The sequence below is a fragment of the Toxorhynchites rutilus genome, chromosome 1 (genome assembly GCF_029784135.1).
Source record: "Toxorhynchites rutilus septentrionalis strain SRP chromosome 1, ASM2978413v1, whole genome shotgun sequence".
In the NCBI taxonomy this organism is placed as follows: domain Eukaryota; kingdom Metazoa; phylum Arthropoda; class Insecta; order Diptera; family Culicidae; genus Toxorhynchites; species Toxorhynchites rutilus.
In genome coordinates this window covers 164,474,874-164,487,784 of record NC_073744.1, presented here as the reverse complement: position 1 = coordinate 164,487,784, position 12,911 = coordinate 164,474,874, and the positions used below count along the sequence as shown (strand labels likewise).

At 37.4% G+C, this 12,911-nt stretch overlaps 1 protein-coding gene across 1 annotated transcript in view; it reads right to left on the bottom strand.

The window, feature by feature from the left end:
• LOC129763302 (serine-rich adhesin for platelets) overlaps positions 1-12,911 on the bottom strand; it is a 312,933-nt gene that overhangs the window by 183,303 nt on the left and 116,719 nt on the right. Inside the window, exon 2 of the mRNA XM_055762235.1 lies at positions 9,481-9,851. Coding sequence (XP_055618210.1) covers positions 9,481-9,819 — 339 coding nt within the window. The 5' untranslated portion in view covers positions 9,820-9,851. The remainder of the gene's footprint in view (positions 1-9,480; positions 9,852-12,911) is intronic.

Below are 12,911 nucleotides of genomic sequence, written 5' to 3'. Positions count from 1 at the left end.
GAACTTGTATTTCACTTCAGGCGGTATGGATGACTTGTCGCTGGAGTAGTAATTATCATTTCCTGGAATATGCGTTTTGGACAGCGGAAAATAGCTTTCGTCGTCCGGAACGAAAGACGTCCCGCGGTATTTTTTGGTCATCCACCGACACTGTGATTTAACCGTCTCAATCTGCTCCTCCGTGTACTCCGGCGACCTCGTCTTCTTCCTGCAGACGATTCCTTCCATCTTGAGGGTCCGATGGATCAATACGTGAGAGCAGCCATATTTCCGACCGGCGTCACGCAGGCTGGTTGCGTCCTTGTTGTCAAACAGCTTCTTTAACGATGTCTTCCTCTGCTTCGTCATTATCGTCACCGGACGACTACTTCCGACCTTCCGCTCTACGTTCTGGGAACCCAGGATACGATATACCGTACTGACAGGTTAGATTATCTTCCTTAAAATGTGCCACCGTAAACTTTTTTCCTTGCTGGAAATGCGTTTCGTAGAACCGTACAACGTTCTTGTGAGAGCACCGGACAAAGTTGCGTCGAACAGCAGACCACGGCCCTTACTCAAACATTTAACTGACATTTTTTTGAAGCAAATACATTATGTTATTAATAAAAAATACTGAAATCGATGAAAAAAAAAGTTATATGTGATTGAAAAAATTCTCATTTTTTATTTAACACCCGTTATTTTGCTGGAATGTGAATTTTTTGCGACAATATCCGCTCAAAAAAGGTAGGAGAGATGATTTCAGAACATGTATGTAATTCTTGAATGATGTGAAAGCTATCTTTAGCTTTCCGGTTGCACAGTATCCCTCCCAAACCATGCACGAGCCTGCATCAAAATTCTTGGTTGAAAAATACTGTTCCTCCTTCCATAAATCACGCCAGTACCCGTTGAAACCATCAGGACCATCCAAAATAAACATTCTCTCGCCACTGAAGATAGCCTAGCAAAGTTAAAAGTAAAAAAATAATTGAAGATCTTTTCCTTATGGTATATGTATTCTTTTGAAAACATTCTATGTTGTGACCCACTGTTGATTCATGTGAGCTTTGGCAAAACTCAGACGTCTTTCGATGTGAGATGGTGTAATATTAGGAGTTTTAATCTTTTTAGCCCTGTTTATGTAAGGACTTTCCACCAAAATTTGACGAATTGTCTCCCGTGAAACATTTAGATTCCAAGATTGCTTTATTTGCATAAGCGATTTTGAAGTATTCGAAACTGTTCTGACTATTTCCCGATTGTTCCGGTCAGGGAGCTTCGATTTACGTGGAGCTCTCTTCTTTTTACCGTATTCTAGAGGATTCCTCAAATAATTGAGAACTACTTGATGGGATCCCCAGCAAACATTAAATCGTATAATTTTGCACGTGCCAAGTCTTACAAGAAATCCGAATAAATCATAATCGCATATAATATCAATCAAAGTATGTATCGTGTATATTTGAAATCGCAAAAAATGTAAAAACTCGATTTTATATACCAATATCAAATTAAGTCGCAATTCGGTATAATAAACATCAATTTTATGATGTACATTGTCGTAAAATATATTTAATCCGCATCATATGCGTATATTACGCTGATGCAGCTCGTGTGTCGTATAAGCGTGTAATTTAAATCGATTCAGTACTGTAGTAAATCGTGTAGCATGCTGAACAAAATCATGAAACAGTAAATCATATGAGATCCTAATAAAGAACATATTACATCATATTGAAATGTCAATGAAATTCTGATGCACTCGAAAATGATGAAATGCACTCGAAATTGATGATGTTCGATAAAAGTAACAACGGCAAACATCCCTTCTAATGAAGCATGCAGCAAAACGAAGTGAACTACGCCATTGAACGCCAATCTTAGATATATACCACATCGAATTTGGCACATCGCATCGCTTTGCAAGGTTACCAGATTGATTTATTATATTTATTATAATAATAATTAGAATTTAGTTGGATATGATTGAGAAAACAAATTTTACAGTGAAAATTGTAATAAAAATAATTTAAAATAGAGATAATTTTATTGATATTCATTTATTTTTTATTATTCCAGTTCAATGATATTATATATTTGGTTTCTATGATAAGGAAATCAAAGTTTTTTTTTTCTTTGGAACATAGTTAAATAATAAAATCGGCAACCAGGAATGACTGATCCTACTGCACAGAATGTATTAGGTTATATCATATCGAATCATATGTATGAGTTTTAACCGTTGTTGAAGTAAATTTCAGATAGCTGCGCGAGATAGCTGGTGAATGATAATCCAGACGACCGGAGTTCGAATCCACATCGGATCAGTTTTCACTAAACAGATGTGCCATTTTGAACATTTATATTCCACTCCCAACAAAAGTCAATTAAACAATTATTATTTCTACAAACATAAATATTCATATATAAAAATGGCGATTCGTGAGGCTATAATAAACATTTCACGAAAATATTTTGCGCCATTTGTTTTTTTTATGTCTGTAATAACTCGTGTATGAGTATGGCAAAAGCCGTATTGGGTGCTTTGACAATTCATGAATATATTCATATTAGATCGCAATTCAATTTCAACATAATCGCTATTATAGCCGGTCAAAGTGGCATATTCATCCAAACTAATTCGGTAAGTATTTGCGATGTATGTATATGGCCTCCACTTTTGCATGCATATGCCACTAAGGCGCATTATATGCCAATTAAAATGTAGGGCATATGATGTTATATATACGCTTGTTATGCGATTTAATGTTTGCTGGGTCGTCCAATCCGACGAGCAATTTCTCTAATTCCAACATTTTCTTGGGGAAATGCATCGATTTGTCCTTTTTCTCTATCCGTGAGCAGTTTTCCTTTCAGCATTTTCCAGATTTATTAATCAAACTAACTAAAAACAACGGAAAACGTAACTGGTCTTAAAGAAACTTGACACTTGAAAAATACAAAAACACACACATACGAAAATCATGCAGTGTGTGATAGTTACCATTACAAATACACTAGAATATAAATTGAAGCGTTGTTTGTTTACAATTACACAAAGCAGAGAGATCATCGCCTGGTCTTATAGAAGTTGGACAGAGAGTACCTAGGCCAATCAATGATACTAAAGCTAAAATTATGCTTCTAAATTGAACTTATAAATTTAACCCTTTGCGGCCGCATAAAATTTCGACACGTGTATCGTACTGCTCGCAATTGTTTTTACTTGAAAAAGCAGTGAGTGAGATTATGAAAGATTTTTTGTGTTTTTTGTAAACTTCTGATAAGTATTTGCTAAATAATGTTATTATGTTTATGTTTGAAAAATATTTGCTTCTTCGTGTGATGTATCATGTATAACAAAATAATTAGTTTGGCGTTTTTCGCCTGTTATCATTCTGTTTGAATATACAGAACAATGCTCTTTACATCTACACAGTGCCGTTATACATGGAGTTTTCCATTAATCCTTTCCTCAAGCAAGATTTTTTGAGACCAAAAATACAGATTTTATTATGGCAACACCGCTACTCACCCGTATTCTGAGATCCGGAGCGAGTGAGAATTATCAGTTCACAATTGTGCATTCTGTAATTCTTTGGACTCAAGTTCAATCAAGTTGTGCAAATGTGGCAACTTTGCCTTGCTTCCAAAACGAAAATTATAAATGAAAATTAGCTCTCTCGTATCAAATATATGTTCTACGTTACACGACAAATTAGTTCGGAGTCTGGCTAGGAGATGCTATCCCACCAGATAAACTAACCGAATATTACACTCTCAGATTATCACAGGTTCAGGTCCCTACAAAGGGTACTCAAGGGAAAAAAAACACTTCGACTATGTAGACAGTAATAAAAAAGTAGAAGGGTCTGTGCCTAGAGGTACGCACGGAAACATGACGTAGGACTTTGAGGACAATTGGTTTTGAATTGAGTTTTTCTACCTGTTCAGAACTCCGTTTGATTCATTAAAATTCCAAATGGTGGCCCTAGAAAAACCATTTGTTGTATGAACTTAACTGAACTTCAAGCGGACTGAAGTGTTGTGGTGGTAGAAAGAATCCGGAATTATTATTATAGTAAATTGGTGAAAATAGTAGATGGGTCTGATCCAAAGGGCAGGGACGGAACAATTGTTTTGTTTTAAATGTAATCCATTTCATTGTTCAATAATCTATTATTTTAACTCTTTGAAACACAGAAAGGGACATTTGTTAAATATACTCACTAGCCGACCCGACAAACTTCGTCCCGCCCAAAATTTGTTTTTTGTTATCAATACCTTCAAACATTCACGTTTTCTTACTAAGCGCAAGTTCATGAGTCCAATCGCAGAGCTGTTCATTGATTGATCTTCTAATCGACCCCGTTCAATTTACCTTTTACTATGAAATTCCTAGTACTTCTACCAGAACTCATCATTATAACATCAGATTATTTTCAGACATAATTCTCGTTCAAGATTTTTGAACCACTTGCAAATAACATGTTTCTCCGTTACATGGAATAAATGTTTGATACAGAAAACATGATGGAACAAAGACAGACCCCTCCCCACTTCTCCCCTTAGAGAGGGTGAAGGAGTGTCTATTCACCTCAGAAACGTTTCGTACCCCCCTAAACTCTTCACATGCCAGATTTGGCTCCATTTGCTTGATTAGTTTTCGAGTAATACAGAAATTTCTTTTTCGTTTGTATGACATCCCACCCTAAGAGAGGGGGGGCAGTGTCGAACCACCATAGAACAATTTATTGCATTCTAAAACCTCCAGAGCTTGAGCTTGAGCTTGGGTAGACTGTACACTTCGTAGTTGCTCTCCGTGATTGACCTGAACCAACCAAATTGCACAAAGAACACACAGAATGACGCTTGGGACTAGCAAATCATTCTCGTCGTGCAATTTTCGGTGATTCGAGCTTTAAATGGTCAATACCGACGCTGGCCACGTCCTTACAGTCACCAGGGGAAGGGAAGGAATGTTAGTACGATATTCGCCGCCCGAAGGCCAGAAGGGTCGCCTCTATAGCGTGGTTCCCTAGCGTTTATCAAGGAAGGGATAGTTGTTAGTGGGAAATGTTAATAATCAGGATTCACTGCGGTAAGTGATGTGATTGTAAGTAAACATGGACGCTCAATTATTCAATATATGGCTTATAAAAATAACCTGAACTACTCTTCTAAAACTAATTGGACAGTCGATACATTCCATTAATTATCGAGTGTTCGTTTTAACAAATTCAAATCACGACATCGCAGAACTCTTTTAAAATCAATCAGATCGTAGTGTACGCTTTATACAACTCCAATCGCGATGGTGAACAAATGAGTATATGTACAATACTAAAAACTAAAAAAATATGTATGTAACACTAAACTACAGATCAACATTATCTACAATAACATGTCAAAACTACTCGAATCTATTTTAAACCCAATCATTGTAACAGTTTAATCTGGAGTATAATTTCTATTAGTCTTTGAACATAACTTAAATAAATTACATAATACAAATTATATTACAAACACAAAATATTACGAAAACAAACACTGTATAATCACTCCTCCATATAAATCAACTAAAATTACACAATATAATGAACATTCATTGAATTGCCATTTTTATCCATATCAAGGCAAAAGAATGGTAGGGGGCCTCCGTAGCCACATTGGTTGCGCGTTCGCTTAGTAAGCGATCGACCGTGAGTTCGAAACTCAGGGCCCTCATTGACCATCTTTGTGTTGTTACAGAATAGCTTCGTCCACGCAACAATCATCAGCGATGGAGATCGATCCACGGTCGAAATATGATCGATTCATCAATACAACTGCTCTGCTCTGCAAGACACATCGGGCTGCTGTTCTATAAATAACTCAACAATGATCAATCAACTGTCTCCGCTGTCCGGTCTAACTGGATAATGGAAGAACAGATAGAAAACTCTTACGCCTAAATGGCTGCTACTGTGTAAATGTGTACCATATGGAATGGTATATAGAACCGCAGTTATTTTCAATGGTGCCGAGATAAGTATGAATATCTGGCAACACAGATGCTATGCTGTCCCTATGCTGGAAAAGATGAATAAAAGAAAAAACTCCCCTAGAGATAGTTGCACATTCCAAATAATTGTTATTAAAACACACGCCACAGAAAATAAATGGCTACGGAAAATTTCTAACTATAGAGAGAAATAATAAGAAGACTTAGCGTGTTCGTTTCTTTGTGCCACTTCTGTAGGTGCTATATTTCTTGTGCTCTGTGATATTTTCACTGCATACTCTGATTCTCGCAAAACAGCACTACAGGGTGCACATCTAAACGCTTAACCACACCCTCATTTCGCTTCAGTTTACACTCGCTGGCATATACTGATAGAAAGAGAGCAAGAGTGTGGTGCTGCTCTCTTCACATTGCCCGCTTCTCCCACTCATCGAATAGCACATATGGTCGCCTATCGAAACACGAAGGCAGCGACACATAATTTCCACTTCACTCCGGTAGTAATAAACACGATGCGATCGCGAATTAAAAACGAACTAACCCGAACGGAAAAATTTCACCAACACCTTAGTATTAGATATGTTGGAGCATGCGTTTGGCTGGAAATAAATCTGGCTACAAAGCTAAAATAATCCAATTCTATGCTCTTTCACTTTGTTAGCATGCTACTTTTCATAAAACCAACACCATCTACTATTGTTCACTCTGCAGCACTTAAGTTTGACGACACCGCCGATATGCAGAAAATTAAACACACAATACACAGAACAAACGGAACGATAAAAAAACACGACTGCACGCGACGACTGTTGCATTCTAAAACCTCCACATGCCAAATTTGGTTTCGTTTGCTTGATTAGTTTTCGAGTTATGCCGAAATTTGTGTTTCATTTGTATGGGAGCCCGCCTTTAGGGAGGTGGGAGGAGTGTCGAACCACCTTAGAAATGTTTCTTCCCCATAAAACTTCCACATGCCAAATTTAGTTCCGTTTGCTTGATTAGCTCTTGAATTATGCGGAAATTTGTATTTCATTTGTATGGCAAAAATGATTTTCTATTGAATTGCAGCCATCTTACTAAATCACTTCACCATCTACACATTGACTGAATGTCTAGTTTGTTTGATAGAACGAATTATTGCGAACGATTTTGCGTTACATTCACGGGAACCAAGCTGCATAATACATGATTTACCTTTGCATTCGCTTGTAAAACATACATCTTTTAAACGTTAAATTGCTCACTTGTTTTACTATTTCCACTGTTAATATCTCAGGTGAAAAAATGCTGGATAAATTTACCGTTTGATGGCATATATGGTAACATATATCGTTAGAACAATTGTGCGTAATATGCATTTGAAATTTCTTAATTTTTCGTTACATTCTTTGTGGAGTGATCCCCTATATAGAAATGAAAGACGTAGTCCTACGTCAAAATAAATCAGATAGATATTCCGACATCAACACGAAAAACTGTGACATTTTCTGTTTTTATTTTGTATCGATGTTCAGAAATGTACATAAAAACCCTCTTCTTTGATTCTGATAAGTACTTACTATCGGCCAATGTTGGATAATTACTTAAACTAAACTTAACATACATCGATAGAGTGACCGCATTTAAGAACTAATAAGGGAACCAGACCACGAAGTGGAGATGAGCAAATCAGTTCACTTTGATGGACGCTAATCGTTCACCGATTTTTTTGGTTTTTTTAGCCGTTCTTCCGCTTTTCCGTACGCAATTATGGTATCAAGAACAATATTGAATGACAGCTGGAAATCAGCTTCCTTCCGAAAATGCTGCGCGTTTGCAAGAATGCCACGACAACACGTGTTAACGTTTTTAAACAGATGTTGACCTTAACGGCGAAACCTCACTTGGCTTGGGTAGACAAAAATGTTAAACAAATTGTTATGCTAGCTCGTAATTTGGTAAGTCATTGTAATTGTAAGTCATTGGTAAGCCAGAATACACTTGAAGTTTAACCAGAGTAACGTCGTTTCTCACCATCTTAAACGTTGTTCATATTACATGGCGACCGTGACAGAACTCTGTTACGGTCCGCCCGCGACGTAACCAAAAGTGATCAGAGATTAATGAAATCAATCGAAACCTTATACTCTACAACGAAGGAATATTTAGATGATAAATTATGATTTGGATTTTTAGAAATTTCATTATAAAATTTGTGAATTTTCCAAATTCTGCTTTGCATTCCGGTCGGGCACTAAACTTGTAGATCTAGCCCTTTTTCGCCTTTTTGACATAGTATTGACATAGTATATTTGCCTTTCTCGCAGCTTCCTTCGATGATAGCTGAGGGTTTCGCTTGAAAATGCCCACTACCTCAGTATGTGTTCTGAGATCAGCTAACTTTGTCGGTCTGCCAATTCCGAGTTCCGAGTTCGCGTTGATCAGACTTTCTCCGATTCAGAACGTCAGCTAGATTCAATGAAATATTGAAACAAAAACTCAAAAACTCCCTTAACCGCCAACCGCTTTTGATGTGTCTAGATTATTTCGTGTTCAACCATGAATTCCATAAATGATTGTCCTCTCATCAATTAAAATGTTATTATCTATCTAATTTTACTATTGCTATTTTTGGTCTCTGGACATTCGGGAATGGACAGTAATACAATCCATTCTATTGGCATTCCTAAACTAGTTCCATTTTTCAATGTGCTCCAAAGTGGCAGTTTTAAGAAATTTAACCTACTGCATTTCATCAGAACCCATTAAACTTTTAAAAACAACTTTTAATATTACCCAAAAATACATGTCCTCTTTTATGTTGAAGAATTTAAGTAAAATAATCAAAGTCATTTTAATATAATGAGTAAACAAGGCACATCAATTTTAAACTGTCACTAACCGAGCTCTGGGTAAAAAGCAATGAAGTTGTGAGGCAAAAGATTTCCATGTTAATCTTGTAATACAAGACTTTTTTCCTCGTGAAAAAAAAAACAGGAACGCAAACCGTTGAAAAACACAATAAAAATCCTCTGGATGAGAAGTCCAGGATGAAGGAATCGTCGGTTGCCATGCTCAAGCAATTTAGCATAATGTTCATCGACGAAATGACAAAAACTCTTCAATTGCTCTACACGACCACATAATTGCACTTTTCCCACAGCGCAAGCAGCGGATAAAATCTAAAAAAACATACCTCCCTAATTTGTTAAATTGTTCACAGTTTGTGTTTCCATGAAAAAACAATCTGAATAAATTTCCTATCTAATGGTATATAGAATAACATATAAAATCATTATTGCGATTTTGCGTAATTTTCATTTCAAATCGCTTAATTTTCCGTGACATTTTTCGAAGAGTAATCCCCTATATAGAAATCAAAGACGTGGTCATACTTCAACCATGCTCTGGGATGATACAATTTCTATGCTGCGTGAAAGATGGTAAACGATTGTGCAACAAAACTGTGCATATAAAATTGCAAACAAAAATAATACCCACAAATCCCTTACCTTGTCCTCCAGTATGTTGGAGAACACATCCACGTGGTCATCCTCTTCGTTGAGCATGGCGAAAAAATCCTTGAAGCTGTCCGGGAAAGAGGCCGGAAATTGACCGGCTGCGGCTCCGCCGGATATAGTCGGAGCAGTTGACCCAAACAGACTTGTTTGGACGTGATGCTTCTGCTGCTGGTGCGACTGCTGTTTTTGGCTCAGTGGTTTCTGTTGACTCTGCTGCTGTCGGTTTGCGCTACCATCCAATCTGCCTACGCCACCATCCATGATGGTCATCGCTTGTCCCCTGCTGTTGCTTTTCCGGCTGTCGCTCGATGTGTGAACCGTGTGGCTCATTCAGCTTTCCGGTGTGTCGTGTTGTTTTGTTGCTGCAGAGGGAAACCAGAGAATGTGGCAATTTTAGATTTCAGTCAATAGGTGGCGGTGGGGGTAGAAATGTTTTATTATTATAACAACGCGCGTAGTTCAACGTGTTTGCGCCTGTTTTGTGCGTCCGGAAACATGTGTGCCTCGCGCTCAAATGAAATACAAGTAGACCGTATCAAGTGGCCAAAATTTGCATAAATATATTCACGTTGGATGGTTTAAAACGGGCATCAGCGTGGAGAGGGGAGCGCAATTTTTTTCTTGGCTTGTTGTTAATATTATTGATGTGCTTTTTTTGTGGAAGCGAATACCAGGCATACAATATCCGGCACAGATGGCGCGACTCCACTCCACAACAGAAACATGTTTGCAGATCATCCTGCGAGCGGTAGCGAACTGTGGGTTGGCAGACAGTGCCACGGATGTTGTCCCGGTAACGTTCAGCGAAAGAAAACCGACAGAATTAGTTCATAGCAACTGAATGTACCTGGCGGAAATTGAAATCAGCCATTGATATAACGGCACACGAGATAATGCTTCCCAGAGGAAGGATTCAATGTCAGCAGTTCCGAGGAAGGAATTTCATCTCACAGCTCGCTGTCGAGTGGCGTGCTTGTAAGTTGCGAACATTCTGTTTTCTTTACGCGCTGCTTAACTCCACGGTACTCGAGATGATTTTTTACGGAATTTATGCTGCTGAGAATCTCGGTAAAATTTGCACAAGATTGAAGCCAAAAAGAAGTGTGTTTTGTGGAACTACAGGATCAAGATAATACTGAATATTCGGCATATTTAAGACGTTTCTTTTCCTACTTCGAATAATTTATAATGTCTCTCAAGAAAACATTCATAGTTTACAGTTCTAAAATAAGAATTCCGTGGGCAAGAAATAGAAATGATAGATTTTCGGTTGGAGTTTCAATTTTAAAATGAAAATTGTTATTTAAAAACTAACTTTTCCGTATCATATACAGTGGTGGAAAAAATAATAGGTATATTCATTCCTTATAATGTCATCTGAACTTTAACCTATCATATATAATGCATATTAAAACTCCATTTCTGGGTGAGATTGCTTATATTGTGAACAATTAAGGTGAAGGTGGAAGCTAGCCACAAATGGCTGCCACAATGGCGCTCATTTCTTTCATCTCCCTCCCTCACTCCTCGTCCGAAAATCAATAATTTTGCGAAACAGTGGGAAGAAAATGATCGTTTTCGCACACTTCCCATCAAGTAATATCAACCAATTTTCAATTTTCGGCAATGGTTTTGTTTGTATTGGTGAAAGCGTCGTTATTTTTTCGACACTGATGCCAGACAGTATCATCGAAACAGCTATAAAAACCACTCAATAAAATGTTATTCCTCAGTCGTAGCGTTTCATGTCATGAGAATCAACAGAATAAAATTGTGTTGATATCAATACAATTATTATTTTTACGTTTAATGGGTCTATAATGTAAGTTTTGGCAACTTTAACATTGGGTAAGAAAATTGTATTGCAGAGCTTGGAACACTGCCACGGTTGCTTATGCTTTCAAAAACAGTAAACGGAAAAGTATTACATTCAATCGAAATGCCTCGGCCAACGATGAGAAGGGTTAAGGCTCTCAAGCGTGAATATGTGAAAACAATACGATCAACGAAGGAAAATATTAAACAATTATCAACATCGAGTTACTATGCGGAAGAACTTTTTAATACCAAAAGAGCCCCAATTCGCATGTGTTATAAATTTGCTCATGTTACGCTCCCGTATAATCAGAATTTTACTTCATATGCAAATACACCTTCTATATATATTTATATTTGCAATTGTTCATCGGAACATATCGTTCATACATTTTACTTTAGTATTGAATTGTTATTTTTTTTTTCAAATGTATTCAAAGACTCGTGTCAATGAAGCGCCACACAGTCTGATAATGAATTGACCTATTTACGTGTGCTTTGCTCTTCTCTCACAAACATTATTACCCCATCTTTACACGTGGGTTTATCTATACTACTACAATGGCTAGCTTCCACGTTCACCCTAATGGAACAATGCTATCTGTCAAAAATAATATTATTTTGACCTCGAGCAAACGTAAACTTTAATTGACCAGTATTTAAGTGGAAAAAAATAATAGCTGTTTTATTATACAGTGGTAGACATTCGTTTAGCCGCACCCTATTTTTCCTCAATATTTTTAAAAATAAGTCAATTCTTTGTACAGTTTTACTCATAAAAGACGATTATTGTTTATTTTCATCGAATTGATTCTAAAAAAAAGTATGAATTTACTTTTTGTTTGCTAAGTAATTCAAATATGTGGAATCAGGGTGGACGTTTAGCCGCATCCTAAAATTTCAATAAAAGAAAATTAGTGCGGCAAATTTCGAGTCCAATTGGTAGCTAATATTTAGTATGTCCATCCTATTTCGGATCACTTTGACATTCCTGAATTACTGCCTTGAGACTGGAAATGTTGTCAAATTGTCATCCGTTTGCATAGACCATCTCGGCCAAGATTCTCCATAGGTTCTCTATGGGATTGCAGTCGACTGCCAGCAGGTCATTCAAGAAGTGGAATGGCCTTCTCGGCAAACCATGCCTTCGATTGCTTGGAAACGTGGATCTATGCATAATCCTGCTGAAAAAACGACATCCTCGGTAGCGTCATTCTTAATAAGGCCAATCAAAACGTCCTCCAGTAATTGAAGATACCTTTCGGAGTTCATTCGGGTGAAAATTAATCAAATGAGAAGCTTGCTGTGATAGGAAACGGCTCCTCACACTGTCAAACTTCCGCCCCCAATGTTTCGCTTCGATCTCACGACATGCCGTTGACTTAAATTGTACCAATAGCAACTGTAACAGTCCGGACCATCCAAATTGAACTTTTTTCGCCGGAAAATACAACATTTCTCCATTCTAGTTTCCATTCCATGTATTGTCGGGCGAAAATGAGATGGTTCTGCTTATGGGTGGCGGTCAGTTTCGGCTTCCCTTGAGATTTCTTCCACATAATGTTTGACGGCTCATTCAAGATGCGCGCAATATGCCTCTTCGTTAC